The 27,172-nt window shown below is 42.9% G+C and overlaps 1 protein-coding gene across 2 annotated transcripts in view; it reads left to right on the plus strand.

Moving 5' to 3' along the window:
- The window catches only part of BDP1 (BDP1 general transcription factor IIIB subunit), a 107,944-nt gene extending 81,418 nt beyond the window's left edge, over positions 1 to 26,526 (plus strand). The window contains exons 33-42 of one of the 2 annotated variants that reach the window (XM_089689013.1): positions 4,205 to 4,279; positions 9,666 to 9,795; positions 16,291 to 16,453; positions 16,688 to 16,742; positions 17,503 to 17,671; positions 18,188 to 18,353; positions 18,448 to 18,478; positions 21,741 to 21,981; positions 23,442 to 23,664; positions 25,489 to 26,526. In XM_089689013.1, coding sequence (XP_089545139.1) covers positions 4,205 to 4,279; positions 9,666 to 9,795; positions 16,291 to 16,453; positions 16,688 to 16,742; positions 17,503 to 17,671; positions 18,188 to 18,353; positions 18,448 to 18,478; positions 21,741 to 21,981; positions 23,442 to 23,664; positions 25,489 to 25,641 — 1,406 coding nt within the window. In that variant the 3' untranslated portion in view covers positions 25,642 to 26,526. The remainder of the gene's footprint in view (positions 1 to 4,204; positions 4,280 to 9,665; positions 9,796 to 16,290; positions 16,454 to 16,687; positions 16,743 to 17,502; positions 17,672 to 18,187; positions 18,354 to 18,447; positions 18,479 to 21,740; positions 21,982 to 23,441; positions 23,665 to 25,488) is intronic. The other variant, XM_089689014.1, reaches the window with a different exon arrangement.
- Positions 26,527 to 27,172: the final 646 nt, after the last annotated feature.

Consider the following 27,172-nt stretch of genomic DNA (forward strand, 5'->3'; position numbering starts at 1 on the left):
ACTTGGGTTGTTTGTGTATCCTTCTATGGGAAGGCTTATCCCATTTCCGCACTCTACTTTATGCGGGAACCATCACAAAAACTAACTCTGCCTAAGGGATGCAAAACACTCAAGCCACTCAGAGTAATGATGTTTTCCTTGCATCGGACCATATATTAATACCAGTTTCTACACCTGAGTCTAGCCCAGTCTCAGGCACGCAACAAGCAACCTGTCTGACAAAGGCAAATTTCTCTGCAGCTGTGTCAGTCTTTCTCAGGCAACAACTAGCTGCCTTAACAGGCTGTTACAACAATCACTGACGAGCTCAAAAGCACCAGGCCTCGTCATCCTCACCTTTACCTTTCAAAATTACATCTACCTGCTCTAAAAGCGGTATAGAAACAGAGGAAAATGAAGAGGACTCAGGAAAGTGCTAGCGGAGGCAGCAGAAGATTTCTTGCCTCCAGGCTCCTATACACCTGACACTATAGTTTTCTGAAATATGCTTGCCATTGTAGACATGCTCTCTTCTGCTGTAAGCAAAAGCCTCTGCATAGTTGCACTTGATACTCCTCCATCTCTCCATACCCCTCTATGTATTAAAAGACCTTCCCCAATTCATGAGCAAATGGGAAATTTATGACAATTGGGGTACTCCTGAAAAGGTTTTTACTCCTCTGGGAATCCTTGCTAAATTATATCCCATGGAAAAAGAACTTTCAAAAACTTAGACTGTTCCAGTAGTAGATCCTGCCCCTAAAGTCTTAAATTACATCTTATTATCCCTTTAGAACAGCGGTTCTCAACCTGGGGGTCACTTTCCCAGGGGTCGCCTAAGACCATCGGAAAACACATATTTCCGATGGCCTTAGGAACCGAGACACCGCTCCTTGATCCGTCTCCAGGTGTGGGCGGGATGACATGCCGTCCCTGTCATCTGGACACACTCCCGGGATCAATCCTTCCTCGTCGGTGATTGGCCGCCGGAACTGTAGCTCAAGAGAGGCACACAGGCGGCCAATCACCGGCGAGGAGGTGGAGCTTGGAAAGGAGGAGCCGAGCGGCACCGCGAAGCACGAGCGAGTGAAGAGGAGGAAAGCGGCCGGAGAAGGAAGCCATCTGACCGGTAAGTGTTTGTACCATGGGAGAGGGAGGGAGCGAGCGAGCCCAGGCTGGAGCAGGGGTCAGCAAGGTAAGTATCAGTGGTGTCAGTGGGAGGAATAGTGCCCAATCATTGGTGTCACTATTACCAATGATGGGGCACTATTCCTCCCCCCACTGACACCAACGATGGGGCACTATTCCTCCCACTGACACCAACGATGGGGCACTATTCCTCCCACTGACACCAACGATGGGGCACTATTCCTCCCACTGACACCAACGATGGGGCACTATTCCTCCCACTGACACCAACGATGGGGCACTATTCCTCCCACTGACACCTATGATGGGGCACTATTCCCCCCACTGACACCTATGATGGGGCACTATTCCTCCCATTGACACCAACGATGGGGCACTATTCCTCCCCCCACTGACACCAACGATGGGGCACTATTCCTCCCCCCACTGACACCAACGATGGGGCACTATTCCTCCCACTGACACCAACGATGGGGCACTATTCCTCCCACTGACACCAATGATGGGGCACTATTCCTCCCACTGACACCAATGATGGGGCACTATTCCCCCCACTGACACCTATGATGGGGCACTATTCCTACCACTGGCACCAATGATGGGGCACTATTCCTACCACTGACACCAATGATGGGGGCACTATTCCTACCACTGATACCAATGATGGGGCACTATTCCTCCCATTGACATCAGTGATGGGACACTATTCCTCCCATTGACATCAGTGATGGGACACTATTCCTCCCACTGACACCAATGACGTGGCACTATTCCTCCCACTGACACCAATGATGGGGCACTATTCCTCCCACTGACACCAATGATGGGGCACTATTCCCCCCACTGACACCTATGATGGGGCACTATTCCTACCACTGACACCATTGATGGGGCACTATTCCTACCACTGACACCAATGATGGGGCACTATTCCTCCCATTGACATCAGTGATGGGGCACTATTCCTCCCACTGACACCAATGATGAGGCACTATTCCTCCCACTGACACCAATGACGTGGCACTATTCCTCCCACTGACACCAATGACGTGGCACTATTCCTCCCACTGACACCAGTGACGTGGCACTACTCCTCCCACTGCAAAATTACAGTTATGAAGTAGCAACGAAAATAATTTTATGGTTGGGGGTCACCACAACATGAGGAACTGTATTAAGGGGTCGCGGCATTAGAAAGGTTGAGAACCACTGCTTTAGAAGATGTTCTTTCATTTAAGAATTCAGCAGACAGAACATTTGAGACATTAAAGGCCCTCTGTACTCATCCATGTCCAGCTCTGTAACTAGCTATTGCCGCAATTTCTGTTTTTCATTCCCATCTTACTCAGAACCAGAAAAGCCACTTCGAGAAAAATGTATTAGCATACCTGGAATTTTTTTTTTTTTTTTCGCCTGGTGTGAACACAAGCTTTTCTACACCAGAGATTTCTCTGTATTACTATCCAGCACATCCTGTACTGCACTTGAAGATAATTTAAAGGTAGTCAAATTTCTTTTTCCTTTTAAGCCTGTTTCAGACAGGCTTCAGCTTGTCTAAGAGCGTTGTTAACAGCAAGCTTTGACAAAGCATTTGCAGAGCTTTCAGTAAGCTTTGTTGAAGCTTGTAAGTACTATTCTACTCCAGTTTGTAAATGTTGAACACAGATCCTAATGGGAATGTTGATTACCACTTAAACAATCTTCTAGCAGGTTTTCATCAAGCTTCAAGAAGTGCTGAACCCTGCTAGCAGCTTGTTTAAAGTGGCAACCAACATTGCCATTAGTATCTGTGTTCAACATTTACAAACTGGAGTAGAATGATATTTTTAAAGCATTAACAAATCTTACTGAAAGCTCTGCAAATGCTTTATCAAAGCTTGCTGTTCACACTGCTCTTATGCAAGCTGAAGCCAGTGTGATACAGACCTTTGGACATTTAAAAGTTTGCAGAGGGCTGTAAACAAACCACTCTGAAATAATCTTTCCTTGGACAGCACTGTCAGCCTGGGGCATTAAGGTCCCAAAAGACCTGGCACAACTATGAATAATGATGGATATATTTGAAATGTGTATTCAGTTTTAAAGGGCATCTATAAATGGCACCTTACCATCACTATATTATATCCCCCAACAGCGATACAGTACTAGGCATCACCATTATATATTACCTACCCACCAGTATACAACTTCCAGAGCATGTTTATAATGTTTTCATGCCTATTCAACAAATTAGTCTAATAGTCAAATTACACTGATTTTCCCATGGGTTGCAATATAGTCAGATTCCCTCCCTTGGCAACAAACTATAAAATAATTTTCTGCTGGGCAACGATAAAATATACCCACACTCCGGTAAAAATAACAGCCCACAAAAGACGGTAAATAATAGGAACACCACCTTTTCCAGGCAACATGAAACTGGAACTTTAGTCAGAATATTAAGTCCTGCAAGATCACTTCAGGCTGGCCCTTTTTACGGCCCCTTTTACAGGGCTGTCCCCTTTTTACAGGTATAGCTATATAAATACTGGTAAAATCCTGTAATACTCAAATCAGAGCCACTAGAGGCCGATCTGCTGACCGCCTACAGATGTACTGCTCAGGGGCTCTGGGCTTCAGCAAAATGTCAGCCTCCAGAAAGAAGAAACAGGAACAATGCTGGAGACAATGTACTGCATACACTAATTTTGGTAGCATAAATATTAATGTGGAATGAATGTTCCTTGCTGCTAAACAACATTATTTTACTTTCAAGTTGTTATGGGTAAAGTTCCACTTTAAAATGTAAATCCTTAGCAAGCTCTAAATTAAAATTACCTCATTCCATAGCTTAGTATTAGGATAAGCAGTCCAGGACACCGCTACCTTTTCCCTGGCTTAATTTGAATGGTAAAAAAAATACCCAGTTAGTGACATAAGTAAGGCTTTGCACCTAGTGGAAAAACTGTAAGCAGAAAGATTTCTCCTTCTCTCCTCATCATATTGTACCTTCCCATAACCATTTTTTTTGAGTGAAATCATTGGTCATCTATAAGTTTAGATTATTTACGGAATATAACATCTTGCTTGTTCATAGGTCATTGTGATGGGAGTACTGAAGCGGCAATGACATTGATATCAATGGGAAATTCTGTCTTTCAGTCTAAATTGGGTATGTACATGCTGATTGAATGTTTGACAACTGAGCTTTTGCCTGGGCAAAAAATAGTTTGTTTTTTTTCTCTGTTGTATTGTGTTTAGTGTTAGAGGAGGTTAGAAATGTATACAGTGGGTGAATGGGCTTGTGTTGAGTCTATTGTAGAATCTGGTATGAGCTGCCTAAAGACCTTTTATATTGATGGCAGGGCAGGTTATAAAATTAGCAAAGATTGGTTGGCTGAGCTTAACAGAGCTGTTGTAGTCTGTTGGCAAACTGAGAGAAGTGTATAACAAAATTATTCAAATAAATTCTATACATTATTGGATATATATGTATCCCGCTTCCTCTCTCGCTCTCCCGCTTCCTCTCTCGCTCTCCCGCTTCCTCTCTCGCTCTCCCGCTTCCTCTCTCGCTCTCCCGCTTCCTCTCTCGCTCTCCCGCTTCCTCTCTCGCTCTCTCGCTCTCCCGCTTCCTTTCTCGCTTCCTTTCTCGCTTCCTCTCTCGCTTCCTCTCTCGCTTCCTCTCTCGCTTCCTCTCTCGCTTCCTCTCTCGCTCTCTCGCTTCCTCTCTCGCTCTCTCGCTTCCTCTCTCGCTCTCTCGCTTCCTCTCTCGCTCTCTCGCTTCCTCTCTCGCCCTCTCGCTTCCTCTCTCGCCCTCTCGCTTCCTCTCTCGCCCTCTCGCTTCCTCTCTCGCCCTCTCGCTTCCTCTCGCTTCTTCTCTCGCTCTTGCTTTCTCTCTCGCTTCCTCTCTCGCTCTCCCGCTTCCTCTCTCGCTCTCCCGCTTCCTCTCTCACTTCCTCTCTCGCTCTCCCGCTTCCTCTCTCGCTCTCCCGCTTCCTCTCTCGCTCTCCCGCTTCCTCTCTCGCTCTCCCGCTTCCTCTCTCGCTCTCCCGCTTCCTCTCCCGCTCTCTTTACACATGACGTTTTGTGTTTTGGATGCGCTGTTCCAAGCCTTCTCCACAATTTTTTCTTCCCATCATTCTAGTACAGATTAATCTTAGTTCCATCTGTCCAAAGAATGCTGTTCCAGAACTGGTCTGGCTTTTTTAGATGTTTTTTGGCAAAGTCTAATCTGGCTTTTCTATTGTTCGCTCTCTCGCTTCCTCTCTTGCTCTCTCACTTCCTCTCTCGCTCTCCCGCTTCCTCTCTCGCTCTCCCGCTTCCTCTCTCGCTCTCCCGCTTCCTCTCTCGCTCTCCCGCTTCCTCTCTCGCTTCCTCTCTCACTCTCCCGCTTCCTCTCTCGCTTCCTCTCTCGCTCTCCCGCTTCCTCTCTCGCTCTCCCGCTTCCTCTCTCGCTTCCTCTCTTGCTCTCCCGCTTCCTCTCTCGCTTCCTCTCCCGCTCTCCCGCTTCCTCTCTCGCTTCCTCTCTCGCTCTCCCGCTTCCTCTCTCGCTCTCCCGCTTCCTCTCTCGCTTCCTCTCTCGCTCTCCCACTTCCTCTCTCGCTTCCTCTCTCGCTCTCCCGCTTCCTCTCTCGCTTCCTCTCTCGCTCTCCCGCTTCCTCTCTCGCTCTCCCGCTTCCTCTCTTGCTTCCTCTCTCGCTCTCCCGCTTCCTCTCTCGCTCTCCCGCTTGCTCTCCCGCTTCCTCTCTTGCTCTCCCGCTTCCTCTCTTGCTCTCCCGCTTCCTCTCTTGCTCTCCCGCTTCCTCTCTTGCTCTCCCGCTTCCTCGCTTGCTCTCCCGCTTCCTCTCTCGCTCTCCCGCTTCCTCTCTCGCTCTCTCGCTTCCTCTCTCGCTTCCTCTCTCGCTCTCTCGCTTCCTCTCTCGCTTCCTCTCCCGCTTCCTCTCCCGCTTCCTCTCTCACTTCCTCTCTCGCTTCCTCTCCCGCTTCCTCTCCCGCTTCCTCTCCCGCTTCCTCTCCCGCTTCCTCTCCCGCTTCCTCTCCCGCTTCCTCTCCCGCTTCCTCTCTCGCTCCCTCTCTCGCTCCCTCGCTTCCTCTCTCGCTCCCTCGCTTCCTCTCTCGCTCCCTCGCTTCCTCTCTCGCTCCCTCGCTTCCTCTCTCGCTCCCTCGCTCCCTCGCTTCCTCTCTCGCTCCCTCGCTTCCTCTCTCGCTCCCTCGCTTCCTCTCTCGCTCCCTCGCTTCCTCTCTCGCTCTCCCGCTTCCTCTCTCGCTCCCTCGCTTCCTCTCTCGCTCTCCCGCTTCCTCTCTCGCTCCCTCGCTTCCTCTCTCGCTCTCCCGCTTCCTCTCTCGCTCTCCCGCTTCCTCTCCCGCTCTCCCGCTTCCTCTCCCGCTCTCCCGCTTCCTCTCCCGCTCTCCCGCTTCCTCTCCCGCTTCCTCTCTCCCGCTTCCTCTCTCCCTCTCCCGCTTCCTCTCTCCCTCTCTCGCTCTCCCTCTCCCTCTCTCGCTCTCCCTCTCCCGCTCTCCCTCTCCCGCTCTCCCTCCCCCTCTCTCCCTCTCCCGCTCTCCCTCCCCCTCTCTCCCTCCCCCTCTCTCCCTCCCCCTCTCTCCCTCCCCCGCTCTCCCTCCCCCGCTCTCCCTCCCCCCTCTCCCCCTCTCGCTCTCCCCCCTCTCCCCCTCTCGCTCTCCCCCCTCTCCCCCCTCTCCCCCTCCCCCCTCTCCCCCCTCTCCCCCTCTCCCCCCCTCTCCCCCCTCTCCCCCCCTCTCCCCCCCTCTCCCCCTCTCCCTTCGCTCTCCCGCTTTCTGCTCTCTCCCTTCGCTCTCCCGCTTTCTGCTCTCTCCCTTCGCTCTCCCGCTTTCTGCTCTCTCCCTTCGCTCTCCCGCTTTCTGCTCTCTCCCTTCGCTCTCCCGCTTTCTGCTCTCCCGCTTTCTGCTCTCTCCCTCGCCTCCGCCCTCCCTCGCCTCCGCCCTCCCTCGCCTCCGCCCTCCCTCGCCTCCGCCCTCTCTCGCCTCCGCCCTCTCTCGCCTCCGCCCTCTCTCGCCTCCGCCCTCTCTCGCCTCCGCCCTCTCTCGCCTCCGCCCTCTCTCGCCTCCTCCCTCTCTCGCCTCCTCCCTCTCTCGCCTCCTCCCTCTCTCGCCCTCTCTCGCCTCCTCCCTCTCTCGCCTCCTCCCTCTCTCGCCTCCTCCCTCTCTCGCCTCCTCCCTCTCTCGCCTCCTCCCTCTCTCGCCTCCTCCCTCTCTCGCCCTCTCTCGCCCTCTCTCGCCTCCTCCCTCTCTCGCCCTCTCTCGCCTCCTCCCTCTCTCGCCCTCTCTCGCTCTCTCGCCCTCTCTCGCCCTCTCTCGCCCTCTCTCGCTCTCCCTCCCTCCCTCCCCCTCCCCCCCTCCCTCCCTCCCCCTCCCCCCCTCCCTCCCTCCCCCTCCCCCCCTCCCTCCCTCCCTCCCCCTCCCTCCCCCTCCCTCCTTCCCCCTCCCTCCCCCTCCCTCCTTCCCCCTCCCTCCCTCTCTCTCCCTCCCTCTCTCTCCCTCCCCCCTCCCCCCTCCCTCTTTCCCCCTCCCCCCTCCCTCTTTCCCTCTCCCCCTCTTTCTCTCTCCCCCTCTTTCCCTCTCCCCCTCTTTCCCTCTCCCCCCTCTCTGCTGCCCCCCTTCTCTCTCTCTCTCTCTCTCTCTCTCTGTCCCTCCCTAACCCCTCCCCCCCCCTTGGTCTTGGTGACAGATGCCAGCATTTCGGGCTGGGGAGATGTTTTGGAGAGGCTCTGGATTTTCAGGTCAACATTCTGGAACTGAAGACAGTTGGCCTCACTCTTCCACACTGGTCTATCTACATTCAGAGTCTGCTAATCAGGCTCAGTCAGACAATATCACAGCTGTGGTATACATCTGCTATCGCAGAGGGACAAGAAGTCGTACTGCTCAAGAATAAGCATACCTGTTCTTGTCTTGAACAGATCTGCATGTTCTGGCCCCCTCTGCCATACACATTCCCAACATAAAAAATTGGCAGGCAGATATTCCCAGTGGTCAGTAGTTGACTCTCAGGCAATGGGTCTTCCCCTAGTGTTGTTTGCAGAGATCTGTCTGCAGTGGTAGAAGCCAGGTGTGGAACCATTAGCATCTAGATTAATCAACAGCTAGATGGGTTTATTTCTCAAACCAATAATCCTTAAGCATTCGTGGTGGATGTGAATCCTTTTTCCCAGATCTATGCCATCTCTCCCACTGTTGCTTCTTCCACTCCCAGTTTGCAGGATAAAGCTAGCCCAAGCCCTGAGGGATAGGGGAGTTTCTGAATGTGTAATCCCTACACTCCTTCAAGACTAGGAAGTTGACCTCCAGGAATGTGTACCATCATACATGGAAGGCTTATTTCACCTGGTGTTAGGTTCCTAAGTTTCAATATTGACAATATGGTATGGGGCTTAATTTTCCCTTTCTCTACTCTTGTGTGGAGATTTCTCTGGCTTCAAGTAACATCAAGGGACAGATATCGTCCTCAGCTGTTCTGTTTCTGAGACCTATCACACCTCACTCCTTGGTAAAGCCTTCATGTAGACTTTAACTTGGTCTTGTTTGTTCTGCAGTCTTCTCCCTTTGAACCTCTCCGAGATATTCATTTATCTTTCCATACATGTATGGTTGTCTTTTTAGTCATCATTACCTTGACTCGAAGTGTCTGAGTTGTCTGCTCTTTCCTGCAAGGAACTTTTCCTTGTTTCTTCATCAAGATAAGGTGGTGTTGGTTTCTTCATTTCACTTGAATCAGGACGTTGTGTTTGCATCCTTGGGAAAAGGTGCGTACTTCACTCTGAAGTCTATGGCTTCATTTCGACAGTGTGATTCCCTATTTATTCTTCCTAAGGGTCCTCGTAAAATTTTTGCAATCAACTATATCTAGGTGGATTCCCTAGCTCATTTATCAGGCCTTTGGTATCAAAAGCAAGGTTCTTCCTTTCCTGGTCAATGCCCATTCCACCAGGAGTGTCAGTGCTTCCGGTGCTATTCAGCATTAAGCTTCAGTTGTTCAAGTTTGTAAGGCTGCTACTTGGTTTTCTCTACACATCTAAAATGTTCTACCAGGTAGATGTTTATGCCTTTGTGGATGCCAGTTTTGGGCTGAAGGTCTTGTAGGTAGTTTTGTAGTAGGGTTCCCTCTCTTCAGTTTCTGGATTTTGGCCATGTTTGTGTCTTTTTTGGCCAGTGTCCATTTGCCTCTAGGTGACCACATAGCCCAAGTATTTATGACTATTAACTCCTATGTGCCCTGTGATGTACTCCAAGCAAAGAATTTTAAAGGTAAACTATTTTTCATATCAAACGTGTTTTTTTTTTTCAGTATGACTTTGTCCTTGTTATTCATGGTTCTCCTAGTATCCATGTTGCATGTCTCTAATTGGAGCCTGATCCTTCTCTCACTACTGGTTTATTTTACAGACTTTTGTGTCCGTTTTAAACCGTAGGGTTTTTTTTTTTTCTTGCTGCTGGTTTTTGGATCTGTGTCTCAATAAACTGTTTTCTTTTGTTTGAGAACTAACTACTGTTTAGTGAACAATCTTATTTTGTTTTGTTAGCAGAGCCTCTGGATTCTGATCAATACACTAAGAGCCGGCTGTCCCTCAACACTGATTGTAAACCAGAAGCCTACACTTTGTCAGTACAGACGGTTTGTGCAGCTGAATATGACACTACAACAAATGCAAGGTTGGCTGCTGTTTTCAGATGTTGGGCATAAAAGACAAAGTATAAACATGTATGTCTTCTCTAGTTATTGAATGGGATAGAGGTCCGTCTATAAAGCAGAGGTATGGCCTTTTTTCGTAGCCATACCATTTTAAAAACCTAAAGCACCACACATTTATAAAACACAGTAGTGTGCTAAAGCAAATGGGCACTGTGCCCCTTGAGTGCGGAGCACAATTAAAACTAATGTTAGGGGGAAAAAAATTTATTTTAAGTGATTCTAAAGGTTTTAATTAAAAAAAAAAAAAAAGTTATACTTGCCTGCTCTGTGCAATGGTTTTGCATAGAAAAGCCCTGATCCTCTTCTTATTGGGTCCCCTGCTGGCAGTCCTGGCTCTTCCCACCTGCCCAATAGCAAGCCCCTTTTGCTATGGGTGCACTCGAGCAGGCTTACTCCAAAGCCACACTCCTGTAAATGGACATTGTCCATTCACACAGAGTGTGGCTTGAACCTGAATCACCCCCCCTCCGCTTTCTCCTCATTGGCTCACTACCTAGCTGTGATTGACAGCTGCTGTGTGAGCCAGTGAGGAGAGAGAAACACAGGAGAGCTGTAGCTCTCATGCACATCACTGGATCAAGTTGAGCCTCAGATAAGTTATAAGGGTGGGCTTGCAGGAAAGCTGCTGCACTGTTCCTTCCACTGACACCAACAGTGGGGCATAATTCCTTTGACTGATATGAACAATGTGGCACTATTAGTCCTATTGACACCAACTATGGGCACTCTTTCTCCCACTGACATCAACGATAGCAAACTATTCCTTCCACTGACATCAACAATGAGACATTATTTATCCCACTGACACCAACAACAGGGCACTATTCTTCTCCACTAATTTCCTCCCATCAGTACCACTAATGGGGCACTATTCCTCCCACTAATACCAATAATGGAGAATTTTTACTCCCTTTTATGTCAAGCATTTTCTATTCACACTGGCCAAAGTCAGGCCCCTTTCAAGTCTGAAGGACAGTAAACTGACCCTTTGTTTAGAAAGTATGGAGACCCCTGCATTAAGGTTAAAGAAAAAACAAAAAACATTCTGCCTTTAGAGCCACTTTAAAAGTTGTGAGGATATCCTGGTCATGGCATCTATTTTATGGATGGGATGAAAAATACAGGCCGCACTGTGAAGTAATACTGTCTTGTATAGCAGAGCAGTTAGCAATATTGACATGCAGTTGTGTTAAAAATAATAACAGTGCGTTTAAAAAAGTGAGTAAAGCTCAAAATGATTAAGATAGCTTTTATTTGCATACACGCAAATGCATTAGGAACACAGTCTATTCCAATCCAAAACATGAAGGAAAATGTTTTATATTTATTACTTTGCAGAAAGTGAAGAAAAAAGAATACTTGGCTGTTCAAGAAATAGCAGTGTCTGCATTTTTCTTTACAAACTCAAACATTAACTGTATAAACTGAAAAATGCTTGAAGATTTATCTTTCCTATGAATCGCTGAACTAATATTTAGTTATTTAATAACGGTTTCTGAGAACTGCTTCACATCTGTGTTGCATGGAGTCGGCCAGCCTCTGGCAACTGTAAGCAGGTAGTCCAACCCACAACGGTTGCACTACGTTCCACAATTCCTCTGCATTTCTTGGTTTTACCTCAGAAACAGCATTTTTATATGTCACCTCACAAGTTTTCTATTGGATTGGCAACTCCATAACGATAATCTTGTTGGTTTGGAACCAAGATGTTTCTCACTTACTGGTGTGTTTGGGGTCAGTTTCTTGTTGAAACGCCCATTTAAATGTCATTTCCTCTTCTGCATAAGGCAACATAACCTCTTCAAGTAATTTGATATATTCAAACTGATCCATGATCACTGGTATGCGATAAATAGGCCCAACACCGTAGTATGAGAAACGTCACCATATCATGATGCTTGCACCACCATGCTTCACTGTCTTCACAGTGTACCGTGGCTTGAATTCAGTGTGTGGGGGTCGTCTGACAAACTGTCTCCGGCCACTAGACCCAAAAAAAACAATCTTACTTTCATCAGTCCACAAAATGTTGCACCATTTCTCTGTAGGCCAGTCAGTGTGTTCTTTGACAAGCTGTAACTTTTTCAGCACTTATCAGTTTTTCAACAATGGGACTTTGCGGAGGCTTCTTGCCAATAGCTTGGCTTCACATAGGCGTCTTCTAATTGTAACAGTACTCACAAGTTACTGTAGACGTTCTTTGATCACCCTGGAGCTTATCATTGGCTGAGTCTGTCATTTTGGCTATTCTTCGATCCATTCAGTTTTCCGTTTTCCTCCATGTCTTTCTGGTTTTGGTTGCCATTATAAAGCATTTGAATTGATTTTTGCTGAGCAGCCTATCAGTTTCTTCTCATGTTTTCCCCTCTATGGTCAACTTTTTAATCAAAGTATGCTGTTCTTCTGAACAATTTCTGGAACAACCCATTTTACTCAGATTTTCAGAGAGAAATGCACTATACCCAGCATATATAACATTTGCTGCCTTCGTCCTTCAATAAGGGCCACCTGCTTGACACCTGTGTTTTCCAGACTGAATGATCTCACTAATTGAACTCCACACTTCTAATATTTTGAGCATGCCCCTTTTAATTAGTGATTCAGTTACACAGAATCAGCAGCATGCATGTCATGACTGTTCATTGTGTTGGTTTTCTATTATTCTACTACACCTGCTAGTAATTATTTGCCATGTAGAATTATAATTCATACCAAAAACAGTGATTCATCTGGTTAGGTTGGACTACTATTATGTTGACCACAAGTGCAAATGGGCCCCATAATTTTACAATACGATTTCAAATAATTCCCTGGTTTTTGTGGGCTTTGTTAATGCTCAAACCAAGTTTAATGGAAGCCTTTAGGAGAGAAATATGTGTGTTGCCATGCTGTCCATTTTTATATAAATTCTAGTTTTCTTGGCTCAGTAATTGGGTTAATGTCAGAAAAAAAGCATAGAGATGAGAATTGCCAACTTGAGCTGACGTTCATGTGCTCCATTCTTCTTTTGGGTAATTGACTCAGAAGTACCGAAGCTGTATGACACAGCTGGGCAACTTTTTACCATAGAGAGGTCAGTCAATACAGTATAGGTAGGAAGGTGTGTGTGTAAAAAAAAAAAAATATATATATATACATACACACAGTTGTGTTCAAAATACTAGCAGTCAGACATCACTAAACCTGATCAATCACTGTTTTTGGTAGAAATGATATTTCTACATGGCAGATAATTTACTAGCAGGTGTAGTTGAGTAATAGAAATCCAATAGACCCAACAGTCATGACATGCATGCTGCTGATTCTGTGTAATTGAATCACTAATTGAAAGGGGCATGTTCAAAATAATAGCAGTGTGGAGTTCTGTTAGTGAGGTCATTCATTCTTTGAAAAACAGGTGGCAATTGCCCTTATTTAAGGAAGGAAGGCAGCAAATATTGTACATGCTGGTTACAGTGCATTTCTTTCTGAAATTCTGAGGAAAATGGGTCGTTCCAGACATTGTTCAGAAGAACAGCGTACCTTGATTAAAAAGTTGATTGGAGAGGGGAAAACATATAAAGAAGTGCAGAAAATGATAGGCTGCTCAGCTAAAATAATCGCAAATGCTTTAAAATGGCAACCAAAACCTGAAAGATGTGGAAGAAAGCGAAAAACTACCATTCGAATGGATAGAAGAATAGCCAAAATGGCAAGGACTCAGCCAACAATCAGCTCCAGGAAGATCAAAGAAGGTCTAAAGTTACCTGTGAGTACTGTTACAATTAGAAGACGCCTATGTGAAGCCAAGCTATCTGCAAGAAGCCCCCGCAAAGTCCCACTGTTGAAAAAAAGACGTGCTGAAGAGGTTACAATTTGCCAAAGAGCACATTGACTGGCCTAAAGAGAAATGGTGCAACATTTTGTGGACTGATGAAAGTAAGATTGTTCTTTTTGGGTCTAGTGGCCGGAGACAGTTTGTCAGACGACCCCCAAACACTGAATTCAAGCCACAGTACACTGTGAAGACAGTGAAGCATGGTTGCGCAAGCATCATGATATGGGGATGTTTCTCATACTGCGGTGTTGGGCCTATTTATCGCATACCAGGGATCATGGATCAGTTTGACTACATCAGAATACTTGAAGAGGTCATGCTGCCTTCTGCTGAAGAGGAAATGCCCTTGAAATGGGTGTTCCAACAAGACGACCCCAAACACACCAGTAAACGTGCAACATCTTGGTTCCAGACCAACAAGATTGACGTTATGGAGTGGCCAGCCCAATCCCCGGATCTTAATCCAATAGAAAACTTGTGGGTGACATCAAAAATGCAGTTTCTGAGGCAAAACCAAGAAATAGAGAAGAACTGTGGAATGTAGTCCAATTATCCTGGGCTGGAATACCTGTTCACAGGTGCCAGAAGTTGGTTGACTTCGTGCAACACAGATGTACAGCAGTTCTCAGAAACAGTGCTTATACAACTAAATATTAATTAAGTGATTCAAAGGAAAGCAAAATCTTCAAACATTTTTCAGTTTATATAGTGAATGTTTGAGTTTGTAAAGAAGAATACAAACACTGCTATTTTTTTTGAACAGTCTAATATTCACTTTTCTTCAATTTTGTTAGAGGAACAACACAAATTTGATATATTTTTCTTCCTTTTTTTGATTTGGAATAGAATGTGTAGTGTTCCCAATGCATTTGTGTGTATGGAAATAAAAGCTATTAGAAGGATTTTGAGCTTTATTCACTTTTTTCAACACACTGCTACTATTTTGAACACAACTGTACATATATCTAATTGAATCTTTACCTAATATGGTATTAGACTGCATTCTCCTGGGAATTGACAGACATGTCTTGGATGGTGGATAATGGAATCGGATACTACTCTTCGTGCTAAAAGTGTTCCAGTTCTCACAGAGATGCTGGAGGCGGAAAATAAACCTGAACCTTGTTCTTCAAAATTTACCATAGTGACTTATGATATTGAGGTCCAGAGACTGCGGCACCCAGAGAAGGTGTCAGACTTCATCTGTATGCTCGTCATACCACGATTTGACAACACCAGCTGTGTGAATTGGAGCATTATCGTCTTGGTAAATGGCGCAGTGTTCGGGAAACAATGTCTGCACCATATGGTCGGGCCAAAATGTGTACATAGTCACTGGCAGTGTCTCTACCTTTCAAGGTGATGATGGGGCTTGCAGAATACCTAGATATTGCTGCTCAAACCATGATTTGCACCGCCACCATGCATTACCGATGGAACAAGACAGTCCTGATTATAAGCTTGGGATGGTGTTCGCCACTCGTAAACACGTCTGCTGTTTGTGAATAGTGTGAAGCTCGATTCATCAGACACATATTACAGTCTTCCACTGATTGAGTCTACATTTTTTGGGTGTTGCTTCTGAGCATTAATATCGTTCACTAGTGGCTTGGCAATAGCAGATCACCCGTGAATGTTTTGCTTATGGAGTTCCCTCTGCAGGTTTTGTGGACACGAGCCTTGGAAGACCGAGATTGAGTTCTGCAGTCACTTTTGCAGCAGTTGCTTTCTTATTCCGGGTCACAATCCTGCGCAATGTCTTTTTGTCAGTTCACCATGTCGACCACACTTACGCTTATCAGAAGATGGTTTCCTGGAAACTGTATATGCCGTTGAAACCTTTGATACTGTACCTCACGACACGGCAAATAAATTGGCAGCTTCATTCAGAGGCACCACCTAAGCGGGCACAAACAATTTGCCCTCTTTGAAGCTCAGTAAGCTCTGACATAATGCTGTATTACTAGCAGTGCATGCAGTGAATGAAGAAAGTGAGGCTTCCCAACTGTTAGCTAAGTGCCTCATCACAGCGGATGCAAAAGAATGTTAATCTCCTAGATTGTAAGCTCCCAGGTTCAGGCCCTCCTTTCCCTCTTGTATTGAACTGTGTTGTTGCTGTATTGTCTCCCGTTATGTTGTAAAGCGCTGAGCAAACTGTTGGCGCTATAAAAAACCTATATAATAATAATAATACATCACTTCCTATTTCAATGGGAAACATGTCATTTTCACACCTACAAATCATGTAGTGTTTCCATGTTCTTGGCCAACCTGTGTGTGTGTGTGTGTGTGTGTGTGTGTGTGTGTGTGTGTGTGTGTATAGAGAGAGAGAGATTGATTGATTCTTGTTATTTACAGGTCTACTAAAAACTGTATTAGGCTCCACTGGTCAGCTGTAGCTCCATGTAGCAGTCATTGGTTTTGATCACGCACTACCTCCACACTTATTTGCTACCTTCAACAAATTCCAACATGGCTGTTTCTGATCATTTTGTTTTTCTTTGGAGCTGTCACAGTCTGGTGGAAGTATACAATGGTCATATACTTGCTTGTATTTCCAAAACCCTTTGGTATGTCTGTGTATCGATGAATTTTACAGTTTGGTAAAATGATAGTTGTTTGTTTTTGTTATTTACAGCCCATTGAAAATTAGCCAGGATACCCTTGGTTTACAAGTAGGAAATGGAGCCTTATCTGTATCTACAAATAAACAAAGTAGTGATCCAGTTATTTCAGATCTTCATACATCTGAGCAACCGTCTCATCCTCTAAATGTCAATGTAACCCTCCCATTGAAGCAGGTAGGTTGGAGTTTGTATACAATATTATGCCAATGTAAATATAAATGAAGACAGATTCAAATGCATATTTTAAACCTTGTTCTTCCATAATTTTTTCTATTTTTATATTATCTGTAGTTTAAGCAATTTGGCTTTCTCCATAAGGGATTAAGTGCTTTATTTTGTCAGTGCTCCAACAATTTACTAAGCATATTGGTGTGCTTACTTCGATTAATCTTCTTTCTTTTATTGCAGATAAGCTATCCCATTATACAAGACGTTGCACAGCAGCAAGATTGTAGCATGTCAGGTATGATGGTCAAATTTTGTTTGTAGACCTAGCTGTGTGTATGGCCTCATTGATTCCTATAGTGCTCTATTTAGATGCATACAAAACTATATGCTATACACATCTCAACACTGCATTTTAGATGCAAATAAGTAAATAAGCCCTAAAACACCAGGATAGTCTTCTGTTACACTGTGTTAAAGAAGACTTTGTTTACAGCATGTCCAAGCCAGTGATGGTACATTTGTAATGTTAGATAATGATCTAAGATAAACAGACAGAGTGATTAGATATAGATAATCTCATTAACGTTTATTGGGTTCTACCTTTTCAATAAAATGTCAAGGAACTCTTTGAGGTGAAGACTGGCTGCTACCTAAAGTAATTACAAAGTAGTCTTTCCTATCCATTCTTGCTCTTTGTGTGCTTCACATCTCTTTTCTCTATTTAAACTATGCACCTTCTTTTAATGTATTTTTTGATTTCTCCTTATTAGTTGGGGACCACCATCTTTTTGTCCCTCTCTTGTTCCTGCACAAGCACTCATTGATGGTCATTTTTCTTTTCTCCTCATTCTGCCTATTTTTCACTCTACTTCCTCCACTTCTCCAAGTGCCACTTAGTGTCCATCTCTCGTGCTAACGAATTTATGGACAGCTTATAGAGTGCTTTTATATATGAAACTTTTATTTGGCAGTGTAAAAATATCAGATAATAGTTTGCACTGTTTTATCTACCAGTCTCGTGACAAATGTATTCATTTCTGGTATATTATTTATAGACCATTTACTTGAAGGAGGATCAGGAGAAGAGACATTTATTCTGACTCTGGTTGAAATTCCAATTAGTGAAGGGTACCCCTATTCATGTGATGGAAATTCGGTAGATGTTCTTCCAGCACCTGTGTTGATCACCTCGGGCTCATCCCAAGTGTTAAGTGGGGATCAGAGGTAAGGACCTAGAGTTATAACAGTTATGCTTTCATTTATATAGTGGAATGTTTTAAAAACTTAAATCCATATAAGTCTATTTTTGTCAGTTGCAAGTATTTTTTGCCTCTTCAGGGCTTGTTCACACCATGGTCCAGTGACATTAGTTTTTCTGCAAGGGCTCAACAAAATCAATTTGTTCTCTATGTGCCCTGTTCACACCGCAACACTAATATCACCTGCCAGTACAGTTTAACCCCCTCTACTTCAGACATGCCTGTTTGTTGGTAGTGTCCTAGGATAATGCAGATCTTTTCTCTGCTTAACGTATTCCTGTGCTAGGCAAAATGCAGTTCCTAGTATGAATGGGCCCTTAAAGTCAGGAAAACTTTTACAAGCCTCTATAATAGTTAAATAGAAAATGCTTGAAAACAAATTTACATGTGTTGGTTTAGTTTTATAAATGTTCGTATATTGCGGAAAAACATAATTTGTTAGATGTTTTTTTTTTTTTTTAAATACGTGTTTTTTGCACAGGACTGCTGCATTGTCGGAGCCATCATCTTCTGTGTCCTGTCCATCTGAGCAGGGAGAGGGCAAGTTAAAATGGAGTCCACCTTCTAGAAAGAGAAGTGACAGTATTTCAAGTGAAAATGACAAGCCGCAACCTTATGCAAAAGAGTTGCTGTGTACCAATAAAGAGGTAAACTGGGGTTCTGTTCTCCCCATCTCTGTCCTGTTGTGAACGCACTATTATAGTTTTAAAATTCTTTTTTTTTTTTTTTTTCTCCTCAAAGGAGGGAGAGGACCAGAGAACCAGCACCACAGGTAAATACACCGAATACATATGTATTTGCAATATTCTCTACAACTAATCATAAATTGTGTATTGAGGAGACTGAATTGTCTGCTGTCAGTGTTTTATGGTTTAGCATTTTTTTTTCTCATACATTGCGGAGCAAAGAAAGTATTAAATCTGCCTGCAGAAGGATTGAAGACTGGCGAACAAAAAGCAAAAACTGTAGGCCAGCCTTTACTACCAGCATGCCTCAGATTGTGTTGCTAGTGTCATAGGATTACTGACATCTTTTCCTTAGCTCTTGTTTATATCACTGCGAGAGCTTGTCTGCTCAATTGCAGCTATCTGGCACGACTGTCTTCAGCCTGGTTTTTAGAGCGGCATATCCGCTAGACTGGACATTGTTGGGTTAACCTGAAAGTAACCTTTGGGCACTGAGATTGATGTTTGTTGCTTTCCAGACTTTGTTCTGATAAAAGATAGCTGGCAGTGTCCTGCATTAAAAAGGTTCTTACTATTTTCTACAAGGCATTCCTTTCTTTGGGAGACCACACTATAAGCTTTTGGAAGCCCTTTCTTATTGCTCTGTTTTCTTGGGTGAGTCCTGACCTTCATCTGAATTTGGTGGTGACCTTACTTTGCCAACCGATGTCTGATATCTCAAAATCCCTTCAAAGATCCTACTGCTGTGGAGATTGATCTGTTGCTTAAAGATCCCATGGAGCAGATATCTGTAGTGTAAAATTTAGGGTGTGATGGATTGCTGGAAACCCACCCCCCATATTTCTTGTATGTGTCTAATATGCTTGATCTGCATGGCCTTTGAAGTACAGTGTCTCGTTGGACAAGCTCTTGACAACATCATTAACAATGCTGCTGGTGGCAACAGCACCCATCTTCCTCAGCGGAGGAAACCTAAGGAACAGACTGCAGTCTTTTCCCTCTTTGTTTAAAAAGAAAATGTCCATTTAATTTCTTTACTCCCTCAATCTTCATGTTAAGAGTTCCCAAGCTTGGTCCCCTTGCACCTACAAGGGTTTGTCACTTTTTTAAATCATCAGACAAGCTTTCCTCTGCATGAAGGTGCACCCTCACGTTTCAGAGTGGGAGCAGGGTGTTTGTTAGCCTTTTGCGTACTCTGCACAATTTGCATTGAACGTCTTGATTAGGTACAGAAGGTGGTATCCCAGGGCTGCAAACTGGAGTTTCGCACTCTTACCCTCCTCAGTTTCTCTCATCCAGGCTTTCGGAGTTATCAAACAGATTAGCAGTTCTACATCAAGCCCTCTTAGGTCTTCTGGATCAAGGTGTTACTTCCCTAGTTCCTGTGGTAGAACACTTACACTTTTACTACAATTTGTTCACCATTCCCAAGTCCAAAGAGGGGCATTCACTCTATTCTGCATCTCAGAGCTCCCAGTGTCCTCATTTGAGTTAAAAAAACAAAAAACAAACAAACAACAAAAACATTCTGATGTTCTGGCTCCTGTAGACATCAAAGATGCTTCCTTAGCATGTCCCCACCATTAAATGTTACTTAGAGGTAGATTGGATCATGCTTCTCTGCTCTTTATATTGGTCATCTCTCGGACCTTAGAGCAGGATGTGGAGGTTAAGAATTAAGAATAAATATTGAATATTTTTTTTTTTCATACTTTCACCTATCCCCGATCCCTGCCATGTAAAAAAAAAAAGAGAACACATGAAAAAAATGATTTAATTTCTTCATTTTCCAAAAAATTGTGACAAATACATTACGTCAACAAACTTGCCATGCCTTTTACTAAATACATTGGACTGTCTACTTTGCACAAAGGAGTCATTTGGGGGGTATTTGTACTTTCCTGGGCCTCAAAAATGAGATATGCCTTCAATACTTCAGAACTGATCAGTTTTCAAATATATACCATGGTTTGTAGACTGTAACTTTCACGCAGACTAAATAATTTGAACACAGTTATGTTTACCAAAGAAATGCAGCAGACTACATTTTGGCCTAAACATTTCAAGATTATTTGTTTGCAAAAATTATATAACAGAAACTAAGAAAAACTTTTGTGTATTTTTTTGCTTTTTTTTTAATTATATAAAACACCAAACTACCACGAAAAGAAAGCTCTATTTGTGTGAAAAAACATGATATAAATTTCATTTGGGTACAGTGTGAATGACAATTGGTAGTAAAAGTAGCACAGTGCTGAATAGAAAAAAAAATGCACTGACCCTTCCGGAGGTCAAATGGTTAATCCAAAAAAAAAATTTTATAAAAAATAGATTATTAGCAAACATACAAAATTCCTGTACAATAACACGTAAAGGCTTTTAAAGTCACTTCTGAAAATTTTTAAGTATCAGTTTGTTGCCATTTTTCAGATGCATGAAATTTTGAATCTTTGGTATCTGTTTATTTGATGAAACACCATCTTTACTGAAAAACTGGGTATTATATTGTGTCTGTGTGCATTAAAATTAATTTTACTGTATTTTTTTTTCTGAAAATGTGCATTGATAAACAGCTGTACAATTGTATGACAAAAAAGGCCTGATTCACACTTGTGCATTTTTCAGTGCTTTTTGCGTTTTGTGGAAACTCACTACAGTCCATTTAACATGGTTTCCTATGGGATACATTTGTATCTATTCATTTTCAGCCACTGCGTTTTTGGATAGGGTCAGGGACTTTTTTTTTCTCATAGCAGATTTCAACACATATAGGTGTGAACAAAGCCAAACATGAAAAATTAAAACATTTATCCTGCAAAGCAAGCGGTTAAAGACTAATGATTCAATCTGGAATTTACTAAGACTGGATCAGCCAGAATCTGGAGAAGCTGTGTATGGTAACCAGTCATCGTCTAGGTTTCATTTTCAAAGTTTAACTGAACAAGCTGAAGTTAAAAGCTGATTTCTTACACTGCACAACTGCACTTGTTTCTGTCTGCTCCAGTTTTAGTAAATTCCCCTTCTTTGTCTCTTCTGTACTATGAGAAACAGATTTTACTGGTAAGTCTAAATTCCATTCTTACCGAGCTTAGTAGCTGAAATAAAAATTTACACATACAAATAAATGCGTTAGAGCCGTTATTAATTCTCTTTCTCCCCAACCCTCTGGGTGGCTGTTTATAGTGCAAAAAATATACATAGAACAAGAGCACAAATTTAAAAATCAAATGTTCTAGTAAAACAATTTACAGTTTCCCAAGACGTGCTTTTGTGTTAATGCTGTAGGGCTATAGAGTTGTAAAGGTTTTAATTTACTAACAATGTACTTGTGATGTTTTGCTTTACCAGCCTTTGAAGAAAATGAGAAAACCAGCAGTATGTCTACTGAGATCAAGAAGGAGGAGACAGAAGAATTCCATCAAAGCTCTATGGATATAGCAGTATCCTCCACAGGGGAAGATAAAGTGCCGGAATATACCGTTGATAATGCAAGACTTGGCACAGTGGCACATATGGAGAAGCCTGCATCTACCAGTCATGATTCACCAAGTAGAGTTTTATCTTCTTCATTTTCTAGAACACAACAAAGGTGAATGTGGCTGTAATATTCACACTCCTCTACCAGTGATGTGTAGTATTTATTGGGAAGTTTGTGAATGAAAAGACAGAATATGTATTTTGTGCTAAAATATATGTAAAGGTATTGTTATTAAAAAAAAACAGAAAGGATAAAGATGAGATTCAGGATTCTGAGTTAACTGCTTGTTAATCTCAGGGGTAGAGCAGGGGTCTCCAAACTTTCTAAACAAAGGTCCAGTTTACTGTCCTTCAGACTTAAGGGAGGCTGTACTGTGGCCAGTGGGAGTAGAAAATACCCCAGCATCAGGGAGTGGACAATGTTTCAGGATTAGTGGTCAGTGGGAGTAAAAAGATTATATAGTGGCTGTGGTTAGGAGGAGGAGGAATAGTGCCCCATCATATATAATATACTAGTGAGAGGAATAGTACCCCATTATATATAATATACTAGTGAGAGGAATAGTGCCCCACTGTTGGTGTCCCATTTTTGGTGTCCATGGGAGAAAAAGTGCCTTGTATCAGTGGAAGAACAGCACCTAAGGGCCAGATAAGGCAAGCAAAGGGTTGTAGTTTAGGGAACAGGCTGTATTACTTGCTCTATTCCTTGCACCTTGGACAGCTGGCATGCTCCTCTTCTCACCAAGACTCTGGGCTATGGGCAGGTATTCACTGTCCTTGTATGCAATACAGGACTGCTGTTCAAAGTACGACCACCCGCTGAAGCACTGAAAAGTAGATGCATTGAGGGACCAGTCGCACAGAGGTTGTCAGTCTTGCCATAGTGAGGAATAAGAGAAGTGCTACATCCTTGTTTTAACCCCTAGACCTAACAAGCATTTAATCCTTGTATTTAAAAAAAAAAACACCTGAAGATTGGTTTTAAAATGTCAGCAAAACTATATCAGAGACATTGGACAGATGAAAGTTGTTGTAAACCTCAGACAAGAAATATGAATAAAGCATATCCTTCTATAGTGTGTCGCTATTAAGAGTACTAAACGTAATTTCTACCTGCTGCCTCCTTCCTCTGCTATCTGCATGAATCGCTTCTGGCAAGTTCTTATGACACAAAGTGAAAAATGGTGACGGGGAAGGAACCTCCAGCAGATTGACAGCCTCAGCTTTTTTCATGTGTGCTGTGTAAAGGGGGTGTGTCCTTTCCCTACAATCAGCTCTCAGAGCTCTCCTCACTGAGCTCTGCAGAGTGTACCTTCAGCTCTCTGCCCCCTTTTCTTTTTCTGAACTCTCAGACAAGCTTTATAAATCCAGCACTTTTAACAAATGTAGAGAAGACCGCAGATAAACAGGTACAATTTATGTAGGAGTTGTTTCATCTCTGTGTATTACCTGAGGCCAGTCACTTCACTGGATATCTGTAAAAGTTTACAACCACTTTAAATGATCAAATGTATTGGTGTGCAGCTTTGATTATAGCTGTTTTTTTACATATTAATGTTCTTGTTTCCTCAGGCCTGGAAAAAAACCTCTTGGCTTTTTATCTTTGGTCTGCAAAGAAAAGCAGTCTAAAAAAACAAAAGTGACCAGTAAGAAAAATTCATCAAAACCAAAGTCTAAAAAGACCAAAGTCCAGGAACCAGAGGAAAATGCCTTGAGCAGTGAAGTGCCTTGTCAGTCTTCATTTTCTGCTGTAAAATCTCCAACAAAAACAGAAACCGTCCCCTGTACTAGTCAGGTAAGTTGATATGTTTTTTTTTTTTTTATACCAGGACATAAAAGTGCTTCTCCTATTTGCTCCTTTTGGTCTTTTACATTTAGTAGTAAAAAGGTATTTGTATATCTGTTTGTGAAGTGTCAAAACATGCCTTGCTGATCCTGCCAGCAATCCAGTGCTGTCTTGAATACTATGCAGTGTTATATTATGCAGTCTTTTCAGCCCTGCCCAGGTTACCTCCTGTAAACTAGAGGTACTACACCTCTTCATTTTATGGAGGATGACTGTCCTCTGTAGTCCTGTGCTAAGGTAACAATGCTGCTATACCATAAATACAGTACAATGAGTGAGCGTTGTCACCCTAGGACAATAAATGTGTTTACTTCCTGTATTACATGGTGAAAATAAAGAGGAAAAAAAACAGGGACTGATAAACTGTAGTATGTGCAATTTTTGTTCTTGGATTTAGATGTGCTTTAACCAGTTCAGCTCTTTGGACCTTTAATCACAAGTTGATGTCAGCATGAAGCATGAGTAGCAGCCATTAGCTTGTGTGTTGTAGTTCAGCCATCTGATGGCCTGAAAGTGAAAGTAATGCGGCAGCTCCATAGCTGCTGATCACGGTCACGGAGCCGGCACCCCAGTTCCCCTCCCCCCACACACCTGCACAAACGCAAGCCCAGGGTGTGCGCGCATATGTAAACTGTGGTCGCACCACACGTGTGACATATCACCGCGAATATCAGAGTGTGGACCATAATTCTAGCACAAGAGCTCCTAGTTAACGCTAAACTGATGACCTGTAAAGGCTTTTAAAGTGTCACCTATGTTGATTTTTGGGCACAGTAGTTTTTGGTGATGTCACAGGCGCACGCAATTTTAAGAGAGAGAATTTTTGTTATTTATTTACTCAATGCCACCTCATCTTTTTATATTTTAAAATGTGTATTCTATTGTGGGTTTTTGCACTAAAATTCATTTTATTTAAAATTTTCCTGAAATTTGCATTTAATAAACAGTTTCTACTGTACAAGGATCACCCTTTTATTCTACAGGGCCTCTGCTGGCAGAAAATATATAATCTGGTGTTTTAAGTAATTTTATTGCCAGAAATTAAGATTTATACATGTATGCGAAAAATTAAAAGAATTGCTCTGGAGTTGAATGGGTTAAACAAGGCAGTGCTAGGGCAGTAAGGCTAGGGCAGTAGTAGTAATCTGATTGGATGGTTGTATCTCATCCAGAAACTCCCAGGCTGCCATATTGTTTCTATTTTCTACTGTCAGAAATTGTGTTCATTAAAGTGAAAGTGTTGTGTGCCCCCACAGGGCAAAGCAACATGTTCACTTTAAAGCTAGTCTCCGAGGAAGAAAGTCTTGTGATCTCAATACCTGGAAGTAGTGGGTAGTTCTCTTTGCTCTAAGCCACAGGTTTCAAACTGGCGCCCCTCCAGCTGTTGCCAAACTTACAAGTCCCATTGAGCATTGCAAGATTGACAGTTACAAGCATGATTCCCAAAGGCAGAGGCATGATGGGACTTGTAGTTTTGCAACAGCTGGAGGGCCACCAGTTTGACACCCCTGCTCTAAGCAGTCAACAGTGCTTCAGGGAAGCAAAGACAAATTGGGTATGTTCAGGGGAACATCAAGGATTAAAGTGAACGTGTTACCTGGAAAAGAACAAGCTCATTTTAACTTTTAAGACCCATAGATGTGTACTGTGTAGCATAGAGCAGTAGTTGTGTGCCAAGCAGGAGGCACGTCTTTACGTATGTAATAGTGAATTGACATTTAAAAAAGTAAAGCTATGTATTTAGGTTAATCTGTTCATGTTTTTACCTTTAAGATTTCTGAGAATCTGGATACCATAAATGTTTCTGAGAATCTAGACGCCATAACTCGAGAGTCACCCAAATCACAGGAGCTTGCCACAGAAGAGGATGCTGCTACAGTGTCGGAGTACTTTTTCAGTGATATTTTCATGGAAGTCGATGAATAATGGAGCTAATAAATGTTTCCTCACATTTTTTACTACTGCATACAATGCCACCATTTTGTTATTTTTATTTTTGTATGTATAGCTTTACGTGCCTTGTTAATGTATATTTTACATAGAAAAGTCATGCATTATTTCTAAACGAAACAAGAACTTTTTATAACTTTTGTGTATAGTCCAAGAATGTGAAAAAGTTCTATTTATTTATTTAATTTATTGGCTCCTTCTGAGCTGCAGGTTTCTGTATGTTGCTGTGCAATGGATTGCAGAACACATGTAGTATGGATTTCTATGGAGTTGACTTGGATATTGTAAAATGATTGCAGTTTTGTTTTACAGTAATCTGCTTGTGATTTCTCTCGTATAGTTTTCTAAAAAAAAAAAAAAAATATATATATATATATTTTTTTCTATGTTTACCTGACTACCCGCTAGATCTCCGTAGGCTGCGAAAGTGAGAGCTTGTTAAGTTGTTCAAGCACAAGCCAAGCACCTCCTACACACCAGGCCCTTGTTCCTCCAGCAGGCTCTATGCCCTGCCTTCTCACTAGAACTGTGCTTGTCGACTGGTGGAGTGTTGTCTGATCACAGACTGTGGGTGTTCTGCATCTGCACCCAGCACCTTGTATATACCTAGCTCTACTATTCTTTCGCAAGGTAAATGTTGTGTAGCAGAATATTAACATTTGTAACTAGTATTCCTTATCTATTTTGATTAGATAAATACTCCGTTTGCCAATCCTTATGAGGATCTGACTACAGTTCTCTATAGATGGCAATAGGCCGTCACATATACACAACATTTCATTGTATGTACAGTTTCTTTTTTGTAATTAACGTAATATTTTTCCCATAGATGTATAAGCATAAAGGAACATAGTTATTGTATTCTGTTTACTAAGTTGCTTACCTCATTTTAAAAACTCTAGTTGCCTGGCTGTTATGCCAAACTTTTAGCATCAAAGATAATAAGCAAAAAATTGCATTGCTTAAATCTAAGTAATAATATTGAATTGAATACAACACCAATATTAAATAAATAGTGCTGATTAACACCCACAAGAAGTGTATATATTATGATTAGAAATTCCTCAAAAAAACAATATGTACAAAGTGCTGTTGTATATAAGGCAAACTCTTCACAGAAGATCACAATGTTGAACTACGTTAATAGTCCCAATGTCCTTTGTAGGAAATCTACACCTTATGATCCAAAGAAACGGCACCAAGTGTGTCTCCTCCACCAATAGGTGAATTGATAACTCACCTCAAGATTTTGCTGTCTATGAATAGAACAGCAATGAGCGCCTGTGTAGTATTAATTCACTCTCTGTCCCAGAGTATGCTCCTCTGCTATATCAGGAACCAGTATTCATCCTCGTATCCTGCTCCATCAAGGTCAGTGTATGCACTCATATCCTCCAAAGATCACCAACAGCAACAACATTTCTCATAGTGTAGCAATTTTAATAAACGAGTGCAAAAAAGTACAGCTACAATCTGCAACGAACAATAAAAACCACTGTAAAATCAC

Source organism: Staurois parvus, unplaced genomic scaffold (genome assembly GCF_062004578.1).
Source record: "Staurois parvus isolate SC_StPar_1 unplaced genomic scaffold, SC_StPar_1.0 ptg000466l, whole genome shotgun sequence".
Classification (NCBI taxonomy): Eukaryota; Metazoa; Chordata; class Amphibia; order Anura; family Ranidae; genus Staurois; species Staurois parvus.